The sequence below is a fragment of the Manihot esculenta genome, chromosome 15 (genome assembly GCF_001659605.2).
Source record: "Manihot esculenta cultivar AM560-2 chromosome 15, M.esculenta_v8, whole genome shotgun sequence".
Classification (NCBI taxonomy): domain Eukaryota; kingdom Viridiplantae; phylum Streptophyta; class Magnoliopsida; order Malpighiales; family Euphorbiaceae; genus Manihot; species Manihot esculenta.
In genome coordinates, this window is record NC_035175.2 from 21,916,546 (window position 1) to 21,943,131 (window position 26,586).

Here is a 26,586-nt window from a genome sequence, read left to right on the forward strand (position 1 = left end):
ACCAGCTAACTAGAGCAGGTTGTTTTTCTAAAATAGATCTGAGATCCGGGTATCATCAGTTGAGAGTCAGAGAGGCAGATGTGCCAAAGACAACTTTCAGGACCAGATATGGGCATTATGAGTTCTTAGTGATGCCGTTCGGGTTGACTAATGCCCCTGCAGCATTCATGGATCTCATGAACAGAGTTTTCAGTGAGTTTCTGGATCACTTTGTCATTGTCTTTATTGATGATATCTTAGTGTATTCCAGAGATGCAGAGGAGCATGCCCAGCATTTGAGAACAGTTTTGCAGACACAGAGAGAGCATGGATTATATGCCAAGTTCTCAAAGTGTGAGTTTTGGTTAAGGAGCATTTCTTTCTTAGGACATGTAGTATCAGCAGAAGGGATTGAGGTAGACCCCAAGAAGATAGAGGCTGTAGCTACCTGGCCCAGACCCACTACAGTGACAGAGATTAAAAGTTTTCTGGGACTGGCAGGTTACTACAGGAGGTTCGTTCAGGACTTCTCGAAGATAGCGGCTCCTATGACCAAACTGACTCAGAAGAACCAGAAGTTTATCTAGTCAGACCAGTGTGAAGAGAGCTTTGAGGAGCTCAAGAGGAGACTGACATCAGCACCGGTGTTAGCTCTGCCTGTCAGTAATGAGGATTTCATAGTGTTCTGTGATGCGTCTCGAGTGGGATTGGGTTGTGTTTTGATGCAGCAGGACAGGGTGATTGCTTATGCTTCTAGACAGTTGAAGAAGCACGAGTTGAATTACCCCACCCATGACCTAGAGATGGCAGCAGTTATCTTTGCACTTAAGATGTGGAAGCATTACCTCTATGGGGATAAATGCGAGATCTTCACTGATCACAAGAGTCTACAGTACATCTTGAGCCAGAGAGAGCTGAATTTGAGGCAGAGAAGATGGGTAGAATTGCTCAGTGATTATGATTGTAAGATTCAGTATCATCCGAGTAAGGCGAATGTTGTGGCAGACGCCCTAAGCCGGAAGTCATTAGGCAGTTTATCCCATATAGCAGCGGAGCGGAGACCAGTAGTGATGGAGCTTTACAAGCTCATAAAAGAAGGGTTACAGCTAGAGTTGCCTGGTACAGGTGCGTTGATAGCACAGATGAGAGTGACACCAGTGTTTCTGGAGCAGATAGCTCAAAAACAGCATGAGGACCCAGAGTTAATGAAAATTGCCAGGACTGTGCAGTCAGGCAACAGTGTAGAGTTTCGATTTGACAGCAAAGGGATCCTCCGCTATGGGAGTCGACTTTGTGTACCAGATAGTAGCAGTCTGAAGGAAGACATTATGAGGGAAGCTCATAATGCACGGTATAGTGTTCACCCAGGAGCCACCAAGATGTATCAGGACCTAAAGAGGGTATATTGGTGGCCAGCCATGAAGAAAGAAGTGGCGCAGTTTGTGATAGCCTGTGAAGTTTGCCAAAGGGTGAAATTATAACATCAGAAGCCGGCTGGAATGCTTAACCCACTGCCGATTCCAGAGTGGAAATGGGAGAACATAGCCATGGATTTTGTAGTAGGTTTACCGGCAGCGTCCAACAGGATAGACTCTATATGGGTGATTGTGGACAGACTCACGAAATCTGCTCATTTCATTCCAGTTAGGAGTAACTATTCTGTGGATAAGCTAGCACAGGTATATCTGGATGAGATAGTAAGGTTACATGGAATTCCAGTGTCTATAGTTTCAGACAGAGGACCTCAGTTCACCTCCAGATTTTGGCGGAGTCTGCAGAGTGCGATGGGCACGAGGTTAGATTTTAGCACTGCTTTCCATCCACAGACTGATGGACAGTCTGAGAGGACCATCCAGACCATAGAGGATATGCTCAGAATGTGTGTGTTAGACTTTGGCGGTTCTTGGAGGCAGCATCTACCTTTGGTGGAGTTTGCCTACAATAACAGCCATCATGCTAGCATAGGGATGGCTCCTTATGAAGTTTTGTATGGAAGGAAGTGCATATCACCTATTTGCTGGGAAGAGGTAGGAGAGAAGGCTCTTGCAGGGCCAAAATTAGTAGAAATTACCAGTAGAACAGTGCCCATGATCAGAGAGAAACTCAGAATAGCTCAGAGTCGACAGAAAAGTTATGCAGACATTCGCAGGAAACAAATAGAGTTTCAGGAGGGTGATTGGGTATTGCTGAAGGTGTCTCCAATGAAAGGAGTGGTTCGTTTTGGGAAAAAGGGTAAGCTAGCTCCACGGTACATTGGACCCTTTGAGATTTTGCAGAGGATCGGAAATGTGTCGTATAAGCTGGATTTACCTACTTCTATGGAGAGAATTCACCCGGTATTTCATGTTTCTATGCTACGGAAGTTTGTGTCGGATCCGGGTCAGGTTCTTAGTGAGCCTGATGTGGAGATTCTTGGGGATCTCACCTATATAGAGCAACCAGTGTGGATTCTGGACACACAGATCAGACAGCTAAGGAACAAGGAGATTCCGATGGTGAAAGTCCTGTGGAACCACCATAATCTAGAAGAATGCACCTGGGAGACGCGGGAGTCTATGCTCCAGCAGTATCCATATTTGTTTTGAGGTTAGTTTTCCTCCTTTTATGTGTTTGGTTGTTTGTTTGAGGAACATTCGAGGACGAATGTTCTTAAGGGGGGGAGAATGTAATACCCGGCTAGAGTCCGGCATCGGAATTCTACTTTCCGGTGGAGTCCAGGATGTCGGAATTATCTAGAAGGGTAAGATTTATGTAAAGTAATGTAGTATGTTTTAATGTTTTAAAGTTAAAAAGAACCGAGTTTTTGAGAGAAAAGAACCAAGGCAGAAAAGCCAGGTTCGGCCGCCGAAGGTGACATTCGGCCGCCGAACATGCATGGCTTTCGGTTTCACGTGTGGCCGCCGAAGGTGGTCTGGCCAGCCACCTATAAAAGGCCCTCAGTCTGTTGAAAGGATAAGGATCGCCTGTTTCTTTCACTTTCTGAGGTGAGACACTGTCCTTCTTGAGTATTCTTCATGTTTTCATCAAATCTTGCAAAGGTTTGATTGATTTTTATGTTATTTTGAAGGTTTTGAGCTACAAACATTAAGTTTTGAAGTTTGGAGAGTTTGAAGGAGAGTTGCTCCATATCTCCACGTTGGGATCGTTCATCTTCTTGTTTTCAAGAGGTAAGTGAAGATCCTGAGCTTCTTTTCATGTTTTATGGAAGTTTTATGGAGTTTTTGGGTAGAGTTGCATGAATAGGGTAAAAAGTGAGTTTTTGGTGTTTTGTTGATAAAAGCATGTTTATGTGTGTTGTGTTATGTTTGAGTTGGGGTTTTAGGTAGTTTTTGACCCCTTTGTGCATATACTAGAGTATATGTATGTTGAGGAATTGGGAGGTTTGAGTTTGGAAGAGTTTGGTATGTTTTGGCATGAGGCAGAATAGGTTCTGCCTTCTTGATGAACCCAGCTTCGGCCGCCAAAAAATGGTTCGGCCGCCGAATGTGCTGAGGAGGTGGCTTCGGTTGCCTAAGCTTGCCCCCGAGAGTTTGGACTTTCGGCTCTGGAGGGGAGTTTCGGCCGCCGAAGATGCCGCCGAAGGTTATGGACTTTCGTCTCTGGAGTGCCTTTCATCCCCCGAAACTTGCCCCCGAAAGGGTTTGGCTGCCGAAAGTAGAGATTCGGCCGCCGAAGGTGCATGAGTTTCGACTCTAGAGAGGACTTTCGGCCGCCGAACCTGCTGCCGAAAGTGCTCTGTCCAGCCTTCCTTTGCATGTTTTGCATAGTTGTTTTACGGTGTCTAAGGGGATTCTTGGGGAGTTTTATAGAGTTTTTCGTGAGCTAGTTTGGTCCCTCATTTGAGTCCATCTGTGTAGGCACAGACCAGAAGAACCAAAGAGAGCAGCAGTGAGTACTGCTTCAGAGTGTGCAGAGTCAGTTCAGAGATAACCAGAGGTGAGTGGAACTAAACTTAATACTCGTTTTAATTGAGACATTGAATGCTTTTAGCATATTTCATGCACCATGATTATGCAATAGGTTGATTGCATTAGAATCCACGAAGATGTTGCATTGCATACCTAGTTGTTGATGTGGGTAAATGTTGAATGATCCCCTAGTACCAGACAGGAAGACCAGGTGCCCAGTCTACGCCCTTGCAAGTATAGTAAAGACCAGGTGCCCAGTCTACGCCCTGGCAGGTATAGTAAAGTCCAAGAGCCCAGTCTACGCCCTGGCAAATGGTAAGTACAGGTGTTATATACACATATACATATACAGTACAGGAAGACCAGGACTCCATTCTACGGCCTGGCACGGAACAGATACTGGGACTATGTGGTGACAGGTTTACCCTTGATGTGAATTGTCTGTGATATGATGCATTCCATAAGATCATGTTTGAATGACTTGTTTTATTGTTCTACTCATTGGGCTATAGAGCTCATCCCACTCCCTTAACCCCAGTCTTGCAGGTTCAGGGTACAGGTTGGTCAGGAAAAGATCAGCAGAGTACAGAAAGAGTACAGAGCTTTGTAATAGTATAGAGTGGACATGTATTAATATAAAGAGATGTAATAGTTGTATAGAGATAGAATTGTGCTTGATTCAGTTGTACTGTAAATCTTTTGTGTACATGGTCTGTTTGTATAACAGTTTTATGAGCATGTGAAAAACTAGGCTTAATAGGTATGAGTTAACCCATCTAGAGCAAGCTCTAGTCAGGGGTACAGAGTACAGAGATAGTGCATGCACAGGTTAAGCCTTGGCCCAGAGAAAAGTTTTTATTTTCACAGAAACTGTATGATCATGTATGAGATTTACAGGTACCCAGAGAGTATAGCAGGCTTGCTACTGGTTCTGGCGGCCTTAAGCCGACCTGAATCCTAGCGCCGGTGGCGGTCCGATTTTCGGGTCGTTACAGACACACTCTATGATAACTCGGTAACAAACAGGCAACTTAAAACCCAAATTGTCTTGGTCACCAAGTGCTCATACAGTGGCTGTTTCTACATCTGTTCCTAGCTGTTATACACAGGCGATTAAACAACCCCAGTGGCGTAAAGCCATGATCACTGAACTTAATGCTTTAATTCAGACTGGGACAGTAGATGGTTTTTTTCTTACACAACAAAAGTATATCCAAGATCTTTTAGCCAAAGCTCAAATGGCCGATTGTAAGGGTCTTTCTACTCCCGCAACTATGAAAGATCGTGTATCTTCTCATCAAGGTGATACTTTTTCAAATTCCACATTATTTCGTAGTATAGTTGGTGGTTTACAGTATTTAAGCTTGACACAGCCAGAAGTTTATTTTTCGGTGCATAAAGTTTCTTAATTTATGCACTCTCCGACTGTTGAGCATTGGGTTTATGTCAAACGCATTTTGAGATATTTAAAATCTACTGTGCATTATGGTCTCTTTATTTCAAAGTCTAGCAACACAACATTATGTATGTATACAGATGCTGATTGGGCTTGTGACTTGGATGATAGAAAATCAACGTCGGGTTTTGCTATTTTTATGGGTCGCAATTTGATTTCTTGGAATTCCAAGAAACAACAAACAGTAGTGAAATCCTCAACTGAAGCTGAGTATAGAGCTCTTGGTTTGGCAACTGCAGAACTTATTTGGATCCAGTCTTTGTTGCGTGATATTGGCTATGCTTCGACACTCAGTCCGATCATTTGGTGTGACAACATTGGTGCCACATATTCGTCTGCAAATCCGGTCTTTCATGCGCGTTCAAAACATCTAGAGGTCGATTTCCATTTTGTTCATGACAAGGCTCAAAAGAAGGAGATCCAGGTTCGATTTATATGCTCGAAGGATCAGCTTGCTGATATTTTGACGAAACCATTAGCAAAGGCCCGACATTATCAGCTTATGCATCATTTGTCAATTCGACCAGCACCAATAGTTGCTCGAATTACAGGGGCGTGATAAGGATAAGTTATATCTTCAATGATAAGGATAAGTTATATTTTCAATTTATTTTGTTATACAGCTTGTAATCTATCTGTAGGCTAATATCTTGTAATAAACTATACGAAACTCTTGTGTATATATACATACAACAACAGTAATACAAGCAGTGTTAAAATTTCAAAACTGTGTGACTCTTTATTGACAACTGTAAATATTCATAATGTATTTTGGCTAGCTATAAATATGATCATATGTTTAAATTAAGGATTAAAATGCAACACCAGGAGAATTTCTTGATTGCGTTTCTTTTGAATTTAAATTATGTTATCTTTTAGTTAGAAAAATAGCAGGCTGTTTTAGGAGTGGAAGGATATCTCGAATTGAACAAAATTTCTTCTTATTTTTCTGAGTTTGTAATGGCACTTCAAAGCTTTTTTTTTTTTTTTCAATTAAAAGTTAATCCAATAGAGGTGTTTTATCAATTGTGAAATCCACACTTCACTTATTTTCATTTTAATTTTTTATTTTCATTATTTTTCTATTTTATGAGGAATATCACCTCCATAGCTATCTTTTAAGATATTTAAGAGACCTATTAAATATTTTATTTAGACAACATATTATTAATTAATTCAATTAAACACGTAATTATTTGATTGCGTTAAATTAACATATTAACTTATATTAAGGAATAGAATGATTTGATTTAAACAATTTTACTTGTAATTTGTTAATCAAGTTTTAGTTCTTCTTCTTTAGATGCAATTAATTGATTAAATCTACACGCTTATTAGAGTTATTAATTAATTGGAGTTAGTTTAGCACATTACAAATTAATTCAATATTAAGAAAGAATTAGTGGGATGTGCTTATTTGAACATTTTAACCGAACAATAAAAAATTAAGCAAATTATCTTTAAATATAAATGATCAATTGATAAAACCTTATAATTTGGATTACTTTCAGCTCAATTTTTATCAGCCTTTCCTTAAATAATGTTCTCAATTGAAATTTTCTTTTCTTTTTTGTTTTTCTATTTTGTCTCAAACTTAATTTTCTTTTCTTTTTTTCCTTACTTGTGAATAAAAAAAAAAATAATTTTATTATAAGTCTATGTTAGATTGACACTCATTCACCTTATTTATAAAATAATTTTTAATAAAAAAATATGTGAAATTTTTCAAGTTATTAATGATGCTACTGAAACTTTTTCTCATGTTTATTCACCAATATCACATGTGTTTTTAATTGAATCTATTAATATTGTGCTGATATTAAAAAAAATAAAGAAGATGATGTTGAAATAATGACAAAAAATGGCTTCATTATTTTAGAGAAATTCCTATGATTTATTTTGTTGCTATATTTTTCGCCCATAAATTAAAATAAATGGAATTTGTGATTTATTGGTGGACTATTATAATACTATTGCCATCAAATTTGATGCACCTAAAATAGCAAATAAAGCAAGACAAAGTATTTTAGATATGTATGAGTCTCATATGATAGCCGAAGTATCAATTGCGCTCGGACCAAATACAAATAATCAACAAGCTATTATTTTAAAGAGAAGATTACAATATTTAATGTAAAGATAAAACAGAGTAAAATATTTAAAGGATTAACTGAAATTGATTTATATTTATATACTAACTTTGAATTTGGTGACAGTGATAATTTAACTTTTTGTATACCTAAATAGTGAAAACGATATGAATTAAAATTTTCAGTTTTATTAAAAGTTACAAAAAAATTATCAGGAGTCCTAGTATCAACGGTTGCAGTAGAACAAATACTTAATTGCGATGGTTATATATTAAATAAAAGACATTTTAGTATTAATGTTTCAACATTTGAATTACAATATTATTTAGATGATTGGATTAGAGCGGTGGTAATCAAGAATTTTAAAAACAAAGCACTGAAAATGACTTCACAAGTAAATGCATCACCTTATGAGAATTATTGAATTGTAGATATATAATGGAGATCAATATAATTATTATGAGGGTTTTGATTCCTCTAATATTCATGAGAATAGGTAGGCAATTTAATTATCAAATAATTAAATTCAAGTTTATTCTATTTTTCTTTTAAAAAAAAAATTCTAAAATGTTATTTCCATTTATATGTAATATTTATTTTATTTATTTATAATTAAATAATTAATTAAATTACGTGCAAGATACATTGAATCAATAAAATTTAATATATTTACTTATTTATTATTCGATTTTATTTAAATTTTGAGTTTAAAATTGTTTTACCAGAACCAAACTATAACCAAATTGAATCATTTAGAATTTGAGTTTAACCGAAATCAAAATCGAAATCATTATCGCTTTAAAATCATAACGAAAGTGAATCAAAACCATTAAAAATTAAAATAATTTTGAGCTGTTTTAAATTGAATCAGTTCTTATTTTTAAAATATATATTCATAAATAAATGTAAGATATTATAATTTTTACTGATTGGAAATAAAGAAAAAGGTAGTTACACTCAATTTATGTTATTAATTGATTTCTAATAAGCAAGGAGCCATGGATATCACAATTTGAGATAGTAGGTCAAGTCGTGCAAGTTAAGAAAAGGTGGTAATATATTTTTCTTAACAGTGTCGAGCATAAACGGGAAAGTAGGAGTATTGGAGAGCATGCATGCAAGCAAAAGCAAAGATAGTCAAAAAGTAGAGACAATTGACACATAGGGATGAAACATAAAGACTTGAGTGGCTTTCTCGATCCTTTGGGTCGCTTCATGTCTTTTACGATTTCTCTTTTTATCTTTGATCTTATCAAAAACAAAAAATTAAAGCATATGATTGGGATAAAATTGTTATAATATCATGATTCCATATCTCATGGACGCACGAAACCTGATTGAATGCTATTGTTGCTCTTTCTGTCTAATCAAATAGTTTTGTTGACCCTTTTTTTTTTTTTCCAAACAATCCATTTTTTAATATTTTAATATTTTAAAACAATCAAATAGTAATTATAATATTTAAAGATTAATTTAAAAATAAAAACAAAATTTTAAAAAATTATTTTATTAATTAAATAAAACTTAAAAAATTAAATTTAAAAATATAAAACATAAAATATAGCTTATATTAAATATCAAAAAGTACCTTGTAATTTATTAGTAATATTTAACAGTGTTAAAATAAAAGTTTTATATGTAAAAATATAAAAAAATTATAAATTAAAATATAAAATCATACTTGAAAATATGTTAAATCACAATATATATTTTATAATTTATAGGACAAACTATTTCTATGTAAATTAACAAAATATTATATATATATATATATATTACCAAGTTTAACTTTACCCTTTATAAAAGAGTCCGAGTCATCATATAATTATCACTAATTTTGATGACAATTTTTTTTTAGTTTAATATTTTGATATTCAGCATTTGTAGAAAATAATTTCCGTAAAAATATATATTTTTTTAAATATTTTTAATAAAATAATTTATGTTTATTATATAATTTTAATTTAAAATATAAGTGAAATGTTAATAAATTTATATATAAGTATTAATAAAATTTTCAAATCATACAAAATATTTACTGTTTTTAAAATAAGAACTTATTTTTTAAAAAATAAATTTAAATTTTTTATAAATAAAATATTTTCAATTAATTAAATTTTTTAATGTCTCAAACAGTAAAATCAAGCATAAGATTCAATTATATCTGGATGAAAAATAAAATTCCAATATAATATAAAACTTTACTTAATAGGTTAACCTTCTTGCTTATATATTACGTTGCCATTAAGTGGGATAAAAATTTTTTTTGAATTGAAAATTAAAAATTGAGAAAGTAGAATTTGAAATTTTTCAAATTTATTCAGATACATTTACCATTAAACTAATTAAACTAATCTTGTTAATGCAATTGGAATAATTTATTATTCATTTAAATTCAAGCCTTTCATTCTATTATATATATATATATATATATATATATAATAAAAATCCAATTTGATATGGTACTTTTTTTTTTTTTTTTTTTTTTGAAATAGGGGTTGGGGGAGTCGAACTTTAGACCTTTCAAGACTACAGGATGCACTTTCCACCAGGCTAAGCCTTGGAGTGCAATTTGATATGGTACTTATATATAAAAATCCATTTTAATTGTCAATTAATCTTCCCACTTATTCCGTTGCCACTCATTTGATTGTCATTGGCCGCTAGCTTTCTTATTTTGCATTATTACCATTCCATCATCATTATTTCCATTTAGAATAAGCAATTGGCCACAGGGCGGCCCACCCAGACTTTCTTATTTTGTTTTAGGTGGACTTGCTCTCATTTAGGAGAATATATAGAGAGCACTAAGGGACACTCTTTCTCCTAGACATTAAAGAGTGACGCACTTGCCCTAAGACTGTTTGAAACCTGAATTAATTGAGATTGAATATAGACAAACAACTCCTCCAGAGGTAAAAAGCTAATTTCTCCCCTTGTTAGATCTCAGTGACGAATTCTCAAGTTGCTTGGTATTTATGGGTTAAGTTTTGGCTTGGTTGATGGCATGTTGAAGCAAATGCTAGTCTCACTACTTTTTTCTTCTCCACCCATAGATCTTGAACCGTGCACGTTGGATTAGGATGAAGTTTAACACACTTTAAGGCTCAAGTAATAAGTTTGATCAATTTTACCTTCCAAAGTAAAAGTATATGAGAATGTGTGTTATAGAGGGATAGGCTAAATCTTTTTCAAATGCTTGATCTTGGTTTTTAATTGATATATTTTGTATTATTATTTTTATAATGTTTAAGGACCTTTAATGGCCCTACGATGAGTTGAGCATGACTAAGCCTTATTTTGGTATGTTTTGATATTTGAGAGAACTTGTAAGGCAGAGTTTGGTTTTTGACCAAAACCTAGTTTCGATCGTCGAAACTAGTTTTAGCTACTAAAACTCCTCCTTAGGGAGGCAAGATGAGTTGAGCATGACTAAGCCTTATTTTGGTATGTTTTGATATTGGGAGAACCTGTAAGGTAGAGTTTGGTCTTTGACCAAAACCTAGTTTCGATCGTCGAAACTAGTTTTAGCTATTGAAACTCCTTCTTAGGGAGGCAAGTTTGGCAGTATAAAGTGCCAATGAAATCTTAAGTTCTTATTTATACCCTAACTTTAGGCAGCTAAAAATACTATTGAAAGTCCAAATTTTAGTTTTGTTCAAAGACTTTAGGAGCTCAAAGGTGTTGGCGAAAATCCTCTGTCAAACAATCCTATATGTTTCTTTTACATAGTTTTTTTAGGTGTTTTAAGGGTATTCTTGGGATAGTTTAGTAATATTATTAGTAATGCTAAAGTTAGTTTGATTTCTTATTTGAGTCTATCCATACAAGATCGTATTTAAGGAATTCAAGAGGCTAAAAGGAGTCTAGAACCTAATACTTCTTAATATAAAATTATAATTTAAATATAGCATATTCATGCATCATATTTGCCATGAATATTAGGGTGTATGCATTATATTCATGAATATATTTCATTTTCTTTTGTTGTTCTATGGTAGATAATGGATGATTCAGTAACATCTCCTGTGATATGTATTGTGTTGTAAGACCAAATGAGACCTATATCTATGCCCCTGGCAGTGTAATAAGAGAAAGACCATGTGATGCTTTTTTTATAAGATCCTTGGCTATATGGATCATGTTTTTTTAATGTTTAAGTAAAAGTTTGAGGAGCTCTAATGGTTTGTTTGTGATATGTAAAATTCAAATTCAAAATCCGTGCTTTGGTATCGGTTGGAAGTCTAAATTAACCATAACTAACCTAATGTAATATTTCCTTAATTCATAAATTTTAACTCATACATCTTAAAAATATCAATGTTAAATTCTAACAATAAAAACATAAGCAGTAAAATATAAAACCCTACTAGAGATCGGTAGAATTGAGGATCCTTAAGTAAAATATAAGCTTTAAACATGATTAAGGTCGTGCACACAAAAAGAGGTGAATATGAAATATATTTCTATGCATTGAAATTAAAAATAATTTTGTAAAAGATATAATTGTATATAAAGAGGTGAATATGAAATATATTTCTACGCATGAAATAATTACGGATCCTCTAACCAAACTTATGACAAAGGGCATTTTTTACAAGTATATAAAGTCATTGGGTTTGCATAGGAGTTTATTTTTTTTATATTCATATTGAGTTGTTGAACTTATTTGTTGCAATGTTTTATTTTAATAATGCAAATTCATACATATAATTTTTTATTATCGAATGAGCTTATTATAAATAAATATGTCAGACAAATAAATAATACATCTTTATATGATATTACTTTATTATTACATAAGATAATAAAACATTAAATAATTATAAATTTTATTTTATCGGTGAATAAAAACTAAGAGATCAAAAATTTATAATATAAAGTGTTATCTCAAAAAGTATTGAGAATAAATAATAAAGATTATTATATCAAGTACATTGATTTTATGTGAATAAGTCACATTATCAGTTTTATTAGCTAGATAGAGTCTAATGAGAAATAAGTAGAATAGAGAACTTAAATTTGAGAATTAAGTATACTCAAATTATTATTTATATGATATTTTTAATAAAGGCTTACTGATACAGGACTATTTAGACTCCGTCAGGAGTTTTAACCAATATCGTTTGGTTAAGACGAAATAAGAGAAAAGATAGGCTAAAAGACGAAAAGTCTTATTGAAATTTCTTAAAAATTGGAAAGTGAGTTTCTAATAGCCAAGGGAGGCTATTTATAATAGAAATAAAATCCTAATATGCAAAAATAATCCTAATCCTAATAGGAGTCTAAAATCCTAATAGCCAAGGGAGGCTATTTACAATAGAAATAAAATCCTAATATGCAAAAATAATCCTAATCCTAATAGGAGTCTAAAATCCTAATAGCCAAGGGAGGCTATTTACAATAGAAATAAAATCTTAATATGCAAAAATAATCCTAATCCTAATAGGAGTCTAAAATTCTAATAGCCAAGGGAGGCTATTTACAATAGAAATAAAATCCTAATATGCAAAAATAATCCTAATCCTAATAGGAGTCTAAAATCCTAATAGCTAAGGGAGGCTATTTACAATAGAAATAAAATCCTAATATGCAAAATTATAAAAATACCCAAAATATCTAAAATAATAATTAAAATATAAAAGTTAGCCCCGGTCCAAGTCTGCCGTAAAATCCAAGGCTAGTTGCCCCGTGTCACTGACACTCCATTAAGAATGAAAAGAATTTCATATTATGTGATTTGTATTATATTTGTTTGTGATCAATATGGAAATACAAATAATAATCTCTACTTGTTATTGTTTGAGATCTTAAAAGTTATAGGTAATCTTATATTAATACTCTCAAGACAGAAATCAATTACTTGAGACCTAATTTAACATTTACTGCCTTAAGATATTGTCAAATAATCATAGATGATGTAGCCTAACGAGATATTCCTAGAAAAGTGAATTAAATTAAGCTTAAGATCATATAATTAAGAGAAAAATCATATGGAAAAATCATATTCTTTTGTATTTATTGATCAATCAATTATATTTATTTATGAATAGAATATAATTATGAACTCAAAAAAAAAATTAAAATGAAATCTTGCGAAAAATTCAATGTGATAAATGATCTAGAGTATTGCATGTTATGTCTACTCATGAATTTCACCATTTAAGTGGTTATATTGCTGTAATAGATATATAACATTCGAGCTTTCGAAGTATGTACCGGTCAAATTATCTATTTATTGAATATAAAAATTATAATGACATATCATCGTGTCCTATCATATGCGAGTGAGTTAAGAGAAATAAACTGCCCATAATTGAGCCTAAAATTAAAAGTCCACAAATATTCAATCCATCTATAATTGAGTCTGGAAAAAAAGTTTGAAATAAGCTCACTTATTTAGAAAAGCCACATCTAACTTTAATTTAATTTAAATAAATTAAAAAAAATGATTTAGCAGTGGCATGTAACTGCCAAACTATTGTTTTTAATTTTTTTTATCTTTTTTTTTTTTAACAAAAAGAGATGGAGATAGAGAGTGAGATAAAATTTTAGAGGGAGTAAAATGAATTTTTTGAGTTCTCAAAAAATGCTATCAAGAAAAAGACAACATGTGAATTAAAATTCATTTATTTGTATTATTTTTCAACAAGCTATATTTTGTATGAGTACCGGAAGGATTTCCTCTATTTTTACAGACTGAAAGGTTGTCAATCAAATAATATGTGGATATCCAGGTGCGATTTTAGATTCGTACTTAGTTTTAATTTTTTTTTTTTTATAGAAATTCACTACAATTCTAGATAATTCTTAAACTATAAAATATATGTATGATTTATTATTTCTTATTATATATAGACTACATGATACAAGGTAACTTTCATTTACTTTTAAATCCTGAAATATTCTTATATTTTTTCAATATAAAACTTACATATTTGGAGAAAAAATACAAAATTTAGGGTGCATTGTAAAATTTATGTTTTTTTATTTTATCAAAACTAAAAATAGTTTTTGATTTTTTTTTATTTCCTTCTTAAAAATGTTTTCTAAAAATTGTTTGCATAAAAATAAGTTTATAAATTTTTATATAAAAATAAGTAACAAAATATTTTTTAAAGTGTAATATTTAATAATAAAATAAAGATATAAATAAGTTTATAAATGGTTGCACATAAAAATGAATAATAAATTATTTTTACAAAATATTCCCTCTGATGATCTGAGATCCAAAAAATGGAGTTTTACAAGGGTTCTGTAAAATTGGAAAAAGTTTAGACCTAGAGAAGAATATTTCTCCTTTTATATGTTTCATTTTGTCCGCTAGTGACGTGTAATAGAATGTGTGTCATTGGGCCACCTGTTCCTGCTACGTTGATACGGACGTACGAGGGGATCAGATCTCTGTCCCATGCATAACGGCCCCTGATTCTCCCGGACGCGCATGCGGGTTGTCCCACAAGGCGGATGGGCTGAATTCCTTCCTGGTTCTGAGCTGGGCCAGAAGATAAGGTTAAAACTAGGCCCAGAAGGAGTCTGTTTATTGGGCCGGAAGAGCTGGGCCGGCCTGTTTGAAGAAAAAGACTGAAACCTGGTCTTTAAGTCGGGCGGGCTGGACCTGGTTCTTGGAGGAGGCTTAGAAGCCTTCAAATTATGGGCTGCCCTAATGGGCTTGGCCTTAGTCGGGGGCGAAGAAACCCAGCGGTCATCACCCTCTATTTCATAGTTTTTATCCATTTTACTTTTTCACATATATTAAGAAAAATAATTTTTTTATTAACTTTCTAATTATACACATCTTAAATATATTAAATTTTATTAAATACTAAGAAATATTTTAAATACTTATTTAAAAAATAACAATTAAGGAGAGGTTATTTTAGAAATAAAATAAAGTATAATAGTTAATTTATATATTACTATAATGTAAAGAAAAGAAAGTGGACAATAATTTTGAGACAATCTAGTGGGTATCGAATCCGCCAAAAATAAATCATGTTCTTTCTAACAATAAGGAACTGTACATATGGTGAGTAGGGTCAAATTCCGCAGAGAATGGGGTAATCACTAGTATTTTTGTTTTGTGAGAGCAGATGTGGAAGAAGGTGAATGATGCTCTCACAATCTGCTTGATGACCGACCTATCCAACTTAATCGACCTGTCTAATTTATCGATTTGATGACCTGTCGTCCAAACCGGCCTATTGATGACCTAATGACTAGTCATGTGACTAAACGATCTTTCGACCTGCTTGACCAATTTGTCGACCTTATGGCCGACCTGACGACCTCTTGGTGTCTTCCCTAACGTGACGACCTGTTGAACGCATGACTTGAAGACCTAATGTCTGACCAATTGACTACATATCTTAAAAATCCGCCTGTCAACCTGTCGGGCGTCCGACTATGCGACCTTATGCTTGGCTTCAAAATAAAGCAAATTAAACTATAAATATAAAAAGGGAGTTTTGATTGAGAATATTTAACCGGAAGCAAAGTAAACTAATAAAGAACAAATAATTAAAGAGATTAATCAGAGTGATAAAACATCTAGCTTCGGAAATATCTCGGTGTGAATTCTCTAGATTGATCATAGATGTAAGGGTGTCCGACCTCAACTTTTGATCAATCAGTTATAGCTGTTGACACGATCTAATAACCTAATCTTCCTTTATATAAAATATTGAAAAGGATCAGCTCACTAATCAGCCCTTGATCATCAAACAAACTACTTGACCAGCTCAATGGGATTTCCAATTTGATAACAGCATTAAAAACTAGAAAGACTTGACTTCGACTAAGAAGCTCACTCAGCGTGGCTGTGAAATCAGAATATATTATTCTACAATAAAATATTATTTGTCAAAATATCAAATTCATAAGTGATTACAGACTTAATGAATTTGAATGACTGTATACTATTTATTCAACTGAACAATTGGCCAAATTATATCAATTAAATAAATAATAATCTCAAGAATAAAAGAAATAACATAGAAACCGAAAATGAGAAGAAAAGATTAAGCTCGATTTGATCTCACAATCCATGCGAATTATGCCTTGAAAACTTTCCTAGTTAGATAAAGGAGCTTAACTATTGAAACTCATGATAAAACTCTCAAATACTCTGAATAAACTCCGAATACCTAATACAAAGAAGTCTCCCCTTTTTAAAGGGGTAAACCTAAACTAAAGAGGAAGAAAAATAAAATATCTCTTTAAAAGGAGAAAAGACAATCCCTAAAATCTCGGTCTTTTTGAAATCATCCCTTTCCAAATTGGTCTTCTTCAATCAAGCCTGGAAATCCCGTGATATTTCATAAATCGTGTCTGCGGTCTTGTGTATGAGGTCTGGCTTGTCCAATTTCGGCTTCGCGAGAGGTTTGCCTTGCGAGAGGTTTGATGAGGTCAGCCGAGATCGACCTTGCAAGAGGTATGCCCTGTCCAACAACTTCACACTTGATTTTTGCCTAAAACTTTCAATTATGAGCTTTTCTTTTCAAAGAGTACAAAATCTGTCAATATCACAAAAAGGAAAGAAATATCCATAATTCAGCATAATCAACTCCAATTTCATAAGGAATAATGTGTACTAAATAGGCAAAATATACACCCTATCACAATCAAAAAAGAAAGATGGACAAAAATTATGGGATAGAGGGTGTACATAATATTATAATAAGGAAAAGTTACTATTTGGTCTCTGTGGTATAGGAAAAAATTCATGAGTTAGTTCTTTAATTTTGAAAATATATTAAAACGTCTCTGAGAATTTAAAAAGTCTATTAGTTAGTCACTCTGTTAAACTTAATAGTTAAGTGTTGTAAAAGTGAAAAAAGAAAAGAAAAAAAAAAAAAAAATATATATATATATATATATATATATATATATATATATATTTATATATATTTAGTTTCTATGATATAGGAATTCACTAGTTAGTCAATTGATTTTGAAAAATACATTAAAACATCCTTGAGGTTTTAAAAAAAAAATCTATTAATTAATCTCTCTATCAATTTTATCTATGAAATATTGCAAAAACGTTTAAAATACTCTCAATACGAAGAAAATAATTAGTAAATATTTTATAAAATTGAGAGACCAACTAATGAATTTTTTCATATCATAAGAATTAAATAGTAAAATATTTAACGGTTAAAACTAATGAAAGGATTAATAAGTATATTCTTTAATATATCAAAGACATTTTAATATATTTTTCAAAACTAAGAGACCAACTAATGAAGTTTCCATACACATAGACTAAATAATAAATTTCTCTTACAATGTTTGGTTTAGCTGTTGGATATAGCTAATAGCTTATAGGTCCAAATAGCTAAACCAAGGTGTTTAGTAAATATTCAAATAATTAGCTGATAAGTGATTGATATAAGGCATATCAACTGCATTTCAGATTAGCTGTACGATTAAAGTTGTTTCAATCAGTAGCTGTTTTGATTTTATTTTTTTATTTTAGATAATATTATCCTTTTAAAATTTATTAATTATAGTCTTTTAAATTAAAATTTTACATCAATTAATTTTTTTTAAATTACAAGGCATAAAAGATAAATTAAAAAAATTATAAAAAATAATTAGGGTAGTCATAATATTCATTATTATAGGATAAAAAACTATGAACATATATGAAAAAAAATACATTTTAAAAATTACATGTTTTCAAATAAAAAACATACGTTTTAAAATATGTTGTATAATAAATACGTTAAAATTAATATTTTATATTTATTTCATCAATATAATAAATTAATTTATGTCTTTATTAATTATTTTATATGTTAATAATAACAATTAAATATAATTTACTAAACACCTAAGATATATGTATAAGATAGAATCAGTTATTAACTACCTGTTACAATCAACTATCAACTACTAGGTACTAGCTCTCAACTATCTATTATGTCTAACGGATAAACCAAACAGACCCTAAAATACCCTAAATATGAAAGGATTAATTAGTAGATATTTTTACAAAACTGAGTAATTAATTAATGAGTTTTTTCATACTATAAGGACTAAATAGAAAATATATAACAACTAAAACTAATTGAAGGACTAATTAATAGATTTTTTTAAAATCACAAAGATGCTCTAATATATTTTTCAAAATCGATGAACTAATTTTCATATTTTTCTTTATTAATTATTTTATATGTTAATAATAATAATTAAATATAATTTACTAAACACCTAAGATATATATATATAAGATAGAATCAGAACCTGTTATAATCAACTATCAACTACCAGGTACTAGCTCTCAACTATCAGTTATGTCTAACAGATAAACCAAACAGACCCTAAAATATCCTCAATATGAAAGGATTAATTAGTAGATATTTTTACAAAACTGAGTAACTAATTAATGAGTTTTTTCATACTATAAAGACTAAATAAAAAATATATAATAACTAAAACTAATTGAAGGACTACCTAATAGATTTTTTTAAAATCACAAAGATGTTTTAATGTATTTTTCAAAATCGATGAACTAATTAATGAGTTTTTTTTTATATTATAGGGATTAAATAGTAAATTTTTCTTATAATAATAAAATAAAATATATTTTATAAATTAATTGAATGAATACATTTTTTTTTTTAAAAAAAATTAACTGGTAAGATTAAATATTTGTAATATCTGGCTAAACTCCAGTGTTGAAATTTCAATTTTCCGATGGAATCTCTATTGTAATCCGAAATCTTGGAACCTGAAACTTTAAAAGGATAGAATAGATTTTTATAAAACAAATTTTAAGTTTTCTAAAAATGTATAAAAAAAATAATAATAATAGTATTTAATCACCGAACCTCCCAGGTTTGGCTGGCAAACCCACCTATAAAAAGAGTCTCAGCTTGAAAGGGAGAAAGGTTTTCTCCATTTCGAGCAGAAGTGAGTCTAGTGCCTCTTTTCTTCATAAATTATTCATTTAAGCAATTTTCTCATGGATTTTTTAAACTTGTTTGAAGAATCAAGCTTGGGTTTCAAGGTTTTTGGCCATCAAACTCGGAGCTCATCTCTTTCTCCTCCCCAAATTCCTTTTTATCGTGTTTGTGCCTTTTCCGGAGAGGTGAGTTGGACCCTTATTTTTCTTTCAGTTTTGAAAAGTTTATAAATTGTTTTAAGTATTTTCATTGCATGCAAGGGTTGAGAATTAAGTTTAAAATCTTGAGGGATGAATGAGTTTTCTTGTTTTGATGGTTTTGTTGAATTCATGTTGAAGTTTAGAATGGTTTTAAGTGGCTCTTTGTATTTTAAGTTGTAAATGTATGGTTTTGAGTTGTTGCATGTGAGTTTGGTTGCGATTTGAGAGGTGTTGGCTGATGCAAAATCAGATTCTGCATTGCAAAAGAACCTTAGTTTAATCGCCGAAGTTAGGATCGACCGCTAAACCTGCATATGAAGGCTGCCCTTCAAGCTGCCTAACCTACCTCTGAAAGTTTGACTTTCGGATCTGTAAGGGTACTTTAGGCCGCTGAACCTACCGCTGAAAGTCCCATATCTAGTCATTTTTAGCTCGTTTTTTACATGCTTTCTTATATACTTTTAGAGATTTCTTAGAGTAGTTTTAAGAGTTATAAAATTTATATTTGGTCCCTCATTTAAGCCCATCTGTGTAGGATCAGACTTAGAAGGCCATAGAGACCGGTAGTGAGATAACTGCGTCAGAACTAGACTTGCATCAGCTAGAGGTAAGTAGAACTAAACTAAACTATTATTTTGAAGAAATCAAACATTTTAAGCATGCTCATGCATCACGAATGCCATGTGTATATGATTAGGTTGATTTGCATTAGGATTCATGAATATGATGCATTGCATAATTAATTATTGTTATAGATGGATGTTGGATGACTCACTAGCCCTCGAGCATACTATGTTATGTATGATGGATATGGAAGTTCAAGTCGAGGTTCATTCTATGCCCATATCATTATATAAGAGAAAGACTATGATGCCCATTTTATACCCCTATCACTATGGATATGTTATGTTATATTTAAGAGAAAGTCCTAAGGAGGACCCGTTGTGGGCCAAGCACTATTGGAATTATGGAGGGTTACTGGTGACAAGTTCATCTTGATGTGAATTGTTTATATTATGACACATTTATACGAGCATATATTTTATTAAACTGATTTATTATTATATTTCTTCTCATTAGGCTTTAGTAGCTTATCTCTTTCTCCTAACTCCAGGTTTGCAAGACTAGAGTTAGCTCAGGAGGTCGGCATTGTTTTATGGTATAGTTCTGATGTAATAGTATAATTGTAGACATGTAATATATTGTGGTTTAGAATTGGGCTTTACCTAAATTTTTCTTTTATGATCCTTGTTTATGATCTTATTGTGTAAAAGTTTTAAGTTTAAACTATATTTGAACCAAACTGAGGCATGTAATGATAACCATACTGGAGCATTTGATAAGGGCTCTATTTAGAGTTTTATATTTTCAGTTATGTTTATATGTACATGTCGAGTTTTGATTCATGAGATAGAAATATTTTTGTATATTTTAAAGATCATATTAGGATTATATTAGATGTAACAAGATGTATAGTAAGCTTCTACGGGCTCCGATGACCTTAAGTCGATCTAAATTCTAGTACCGATAGCAGTCTGATATTCAAATTGTTACAATATTAAATTTTTTAATAATAATCTGATAAAAGCTGTAAAGAAAAATAACAGTTTGATAAATATGTAATAAAAAACTAAGGTTACATTCATTTTCGTTATGATTTTCTTTTTTTTTTTATTTCTTATTTGAGAAAAAATAAAAAATTATTTGGTTTAAAATAGGGGTGAGCATCAGTCGGTTCTAAAAAATAAAAAACTTAATAGATCGAATATCTAAATTTTGAGAACCAAACCGAATAGAAATTATGTGAGAATTGAATTAAACCAGTCTGGTTTGATTCAGTTCGATTCAAAAATGTTTTTATGCTGATTTATGGATTTTTTTATTCAGATCTCAATTTCTTCTTGTTTTATGAATTTTACTCTATTTTGAACCCAAAAATCATTGATTTGAATATAATATAATCAACTAAATTCCATTACCAAATAGTGAAAATCCATTAGTAAAATAATTTACTAATGAATTAGTGATGGATCAAATCCGTTATAGAAAACCTCGTTGGAAATTTATTTACCAATGGTTTCAAAATCCGTTAATGTCAATAACGGATCAGTAACAGACATGTCCGTTATAGTCATTAATGGACCACATGTACATTAATGAAAGAATATATTTTTGACAACAATTTCACTAACAGATTGAGTTATCCGTTATTGATACTAATAAAATTTCCGTTTGTGATCCGTTAATGAAGAAAAATAATTTTGTTTTCCATTAAAATTGAATTATTTCGTTAGGAATACCAATGGAAAATTCATTAGTAATCCGTTAGTGAATTTTTTTTCCTTCTCAATCCATGTATATTATTCATATATATCCATCATCACCCAGTACATTATTCATATAATATCCTTGAAACTTACAATATTTCATAATTGTAATACATATATCAAATCTGTACAACATATCTAAGTTAAAGTAAAATTATCAAATAGTCTAAGCAAAATATACATACTAAACTAAACTAGCAAGCTCATCATCATTGTCTGTATGATGATCACCAATGACAGGGACATCATCATGCTGCTACTGTGGAGCTGGAGTTGGAGGTGCAGGAGCAGATGTCTGAGTGGATGTCCCAACACCTTGTTGTGCCATCATTCTATGCATAAACGCCTGCAACTACTTTACCACTGAGTTAAGTCGACCATTTTGTGTCTTTAGTCGATCAATTTTATTCATCATCCTGTTCATCGCTTCAATGGAAGGAGGATCCACTTGGGATGCAGACGAGTATGAGATGGAACAATGTGATGATACATGGAAATATGTAGAAGCTTGAGACCCTAATCTATAAACTTGACTCTTTTTCTGTCCGCCAATTGCCTTGTAGTAAAATTGAGCCTCATTTATGGCTATTGGCTCGCTGCTTCAGTGGGACGGAGAGGAGCTGCAGTGGGACGGGGAGGAATTGCAATGGTATAGGGAGGAACTGCAATGGTATGGGGAGGAACTGGTGGCTATGCTCGATCTCTGTGAGATGTCTGTACTCTAGATGCAAGTGATACCATATCTTGAGCTCTATATCACAAAGTCCCATTGATGTCCATGGTACCTATGGCTCACGATCTGCTACATCAACTGCAGTCGGCTCCTCCTAACTTGTATGGTCAGGTAGTCGAACTAGTCCCTTTGGCTTCTTAAACCTTCCTTGTGCCCTAAATGCATCATTTCCATGTCCCCTTATTTGTGAAAAAAAAATTGGTCAGGACCAAAAAATTGTATAAAATTCATTAACATTAAAAAATAAATTTGCAGATGTAGTAAGTTACTTACACACAAAGTATGCATATATAAAACTATAAACTGATTGATGATGTAAATTAATCCATTTTGATGCATATGAATTGAACTCGTTATCATCATCTATATTTGCATCTGAAATAGGGTCACTAAGGAAATCATCTTCATCTGTCGAAACATCATCATGAATTTCAGTCATTCCTCCATTTGGATCATTTAGGGAATATGCTCAGTTATTTCATCCAGATTTACTTCTGCATGATCAATTTCATCTTATTGGAAATGTTCATCTGTCTTTGAAAATATATCAGTTACTTCTACTACAGGTCTACCTTTAACTTTCATCACAACCCGCCAATCATTTTTGTCACGATGCTTGCTTGGGTAAACGACCTGTGTTGCCTGAAAGGTTAACACAAAAGGTTCGTACTTATTGAATCTTTGCTTATCGTTAACATCAACTATCCTATATTCTCTATGTATCTTGGTTCCAGTATTTGGTGTTGGATCAAACCAATCACAGTTGAACAGTACGGTCCTCTTGATTGGTAACCCTGGATACTCCAACCTCAATACCTCTACCAACTGTCCATAGTAGTCACTTTCTTCTGAACTGTAATTGCTTCCTTTTATACATATACCAAAATTCATTATGTTCCTATTCAAACTTCCTTTTATTGTGTTGAATTTACATCCATTGACTATATACCCATCAAAAGTGGTGACACTTCTTAGTGGACCCTTTGACAAATCTTTCATAAACTGATTATCTATATTATTCTGCAAGTCATGTGCATACTTATAAAACCATTCGGCAAACTCTCTCTCTAGTTTTCCATCAACAACTGCATTTGTGATATTTGGTTGTGCTGACTTTACTCGCTCTACATATATACTATACATATAAATTTACAATTAGTGTTTTAATAGAATGTATAATTTGAGAGAGTTTATACTATTACTAAAACTATCAATACATACTCAATGTATGTTTGAGTAGCTCGAATTTCATTTTCAGTCATATATCTCGATTTTCCCTTTTTGAGAATTCTACTTGTTCATTTGAATATGCTTAATTTACCCGGTACATCAACATCAGTGACAAGTTCAGGCAAGTTGCATGGCACCTTTTGATGTCTAGTTATGACATGTGCTTCAAAATAATGAGCGAAAAATGCAGATGCTTCTTCCACCAAGTAAGCATTGCATATTGAACCTTCCACCCTTGTCTTATTCTTTACATTGTTGTTTAACTTCCTTAGGTATCTATTGTGTGGAAATAAAAATTAGAAATATCTTATGAGTAAATCAACAAGGTTATTATATATGTAAACAATTAGTAAGTATACCTCTCAAATGGGTACATCCACTGATATTGTACTGGTCCTGCAATTGATGCTTCATATGCAAGGTGTATTGGTAAATGCTCCATTGAATCAAACAGACTTGGAGAAAATACTCGTTCAAGCTTACAAAAGATCACAAGAATTTGTTCATTTAACCGTTGCATGTCCCAATTAGTAACCGTAGTTGAAGTAAGTTCTTTAAAAAAATTGCTAAGCTCTGTTATTGGTTGCTAAGCTATAGGAAGAATTCATTGCAAGAAATATGACAGTCATGGCTTTTCATACCAAACAGTCTAAGCTTCCGACTATCAACACATCTTCCTAGATTGGAAACATATCCATTAGGAAATTTTAGTGTTTTCAGCCAATCACATAGTAACATCTTTGATTCTTTGTCCAAACAATAACTTGCTTTTTGATATTTTCTGCTGATTAGATTTTTCTTCAATTATGGTCTTCTACATATTTCATTTAAATCTTCTCGTGATTTTATATTATCTTTTGTCTTTCCTCCACATGCATCACTTTATTGAAAATATTCTCAAAAATATTCTTTTCAATGTGCATGACATCTAGATTCTGGCGAATGATGATTGATGTCCAATATGGCAAATTCCATAATATGCTCAATTTATGCTAACCGGTTGTCTTTGAAATTCGACCATTTATTTATGGACTATCATTATCTATTACCCGTATCAAGCCAATTTCTTCAATTTCTTTTAACAAGTATTTCCTAGTTCTAATTGGTAGTAGTGACTTGTAGACAGTTTGGTTCCTAATAAAAGATGTCTTGTTTCGACGAAAAGGCTGGTCTTGTGATAAGAACTTTCGATGACTATCAAACCATATTTGTTTACCTCCCCTATTTAATGTAAAGGCATCTGTATTTTTCATGCAATATGGACATGCAGTGCGAGTCTCTATGCTCCACCATGAGAGCATTGAATAAGCAGGGAAGTCGCTAATAGTCCAAATTAAAGTAGCACACATGATGAAATTGTTCTGATGGAAAGTATCGTAAGTATCCACACTAACTTCCCAAAGCTCTTTCAATTCACTAACTAATGGTTGAAAGCCATCAGTGCAAAGGCTAAGTCTAACATTTCGGGCCTCTATTGCAAATATTGGATGAGTTTGGTTGAAATGCTTCTAAGCAGGAGCATCTGAACAATGACGCATGACTCGATCCTCATTTGTATGGTCATTGTGCCAAGTCATATACTTTGTTGTAACAGACAAAGCATAAAGTCTTTGCAAACATGGTGTTATGGGGAAGTAATACATCTTTTTGTATGGTATAAGAGTCTTACCTTTCCCCACAATGTCCTTTAATCGTTTAAACCTTGCATGGTACAAACTTTGCATCTGATTAGTTCTGTATCATTTCCCCAATAAATCATACACCCATTAACACAACAATATATCTTTTCTACGGGAAGCCCCAATCCTTGCACTAGTTTCTTTATTGAGTAAAAGTTGTCCATCATGACATTGTCATTGGTAACATCTCTTTGATAAGTTCACAAATCTAATCAAAACACCGTTTTGAGAAATGATATTCTGCCTTCAGATTTAGTAAACGTGATACCACTGATAATTGAGAGTGACTTTCACATCCAGACCATAGTTCCTACTTAGCTACATTTAACATATCATACAATTTTTGTGTAGTAGAATTTGGCATCTCATATGTTTTATTATTTATTACATGACAACTTATTGCATCCATGACCATATGCTCCAACCGATTAAAATTTGGATGATTAACCCTATCAGAACCATGAGACATGTCTAATAGTGCATCATCATAACCATGATGCACTTCAGTTTCACCATGCAAGTACCAAACAAGGTAATTTTGCACAAAATCATATTTCATTAAATAATATTTGATTGTATTTTCATCTTGAAAACTACGATTTTTACACTTAAATCGATTGCAAGGACAACGAATCTGATCACAATTTAAATAATCTGGATAGTTCTTAGCTTTCTCTATAAATTCATTTATTCCCTCTAAAATTTTAGGGTTCAGTAAACCCTCTCTGAGAGGGGCATACATCTAACTTCTTTCGGTAGCCATAAATCACTATGCTGATATGAAAGTAGAATAATTATAAACCTTATCTTGGAACGGAGCCTGGAAAGTAACCTATAAGAATAATAGAAGTTGAGTGTACATTTCAACCATTAATATATGCAGTATATGCAAAATATGCAGTAATAAGAATAAATTCAAACACCAAATCATATAGCAATTATTTTATTGGCTAGCTTAAGCTTCTAAAATAAGAACAAAATATGCAATCTCTACTTAAATATCAGATTGCTTTTTATTTGCATACTGAATGCATACTTAAATATATGGGTCCTAATTTGAACACAGTAAAGG

At 32.2% G+C, this 26,586-nt stretch overlaps 1 protein-coding gene across 1 annotated transcript; it reads right to left on the reverse strand.

The window, feature by feature from the left end:
• Positions 1–23,118: 23,118 nt before the first annotated feature.
• Positions 23,119–26,073, reverse strand: LOC110607753. The gene is made up of 6 exons (XM_021746906.1): positions 25,940–26,073; positions 25,505–25,569; positions 24,885–25,255; positions 24,195–24,421; positions 23,927–24,111; positions 23,119–23,729 (listed from the first exon to the last, which is right to left on the reverse strand). The coding sequence occupies exons 1-6, from the start codon at positions 26,071–26,073 to the stop codon at positions 23,119–23,121; spliced, it is 1,593 nt and encodes a 530-aa protein (XP_021602598.1).
• Positions 26,074–26,586: the final 513 nt, after the last annotated feature.

Coding starts and splice junctions, on each gene's coding strand:
- LOC110607753 (XM_021746906.1), bottom strand. CDS start 26,073: ATGAAATATGATTTTGTGCAAAATTACCTTGTTTGGTACTTGCATGGT. Junction 25,570..25,939: donor AATCATCCAAATTTTAATCG/GTTGGAGCATAT, acceptor GAAATGATACAG/AACTAATCAGATGCAAAGTT. Junction 25,256..25,504: donor AAAGGACATTGTGGGGAAAG/GTAAGACTCTTA, acceptor TTCAACCATTAG/TTAGTGAATTGAAAGAGCTT.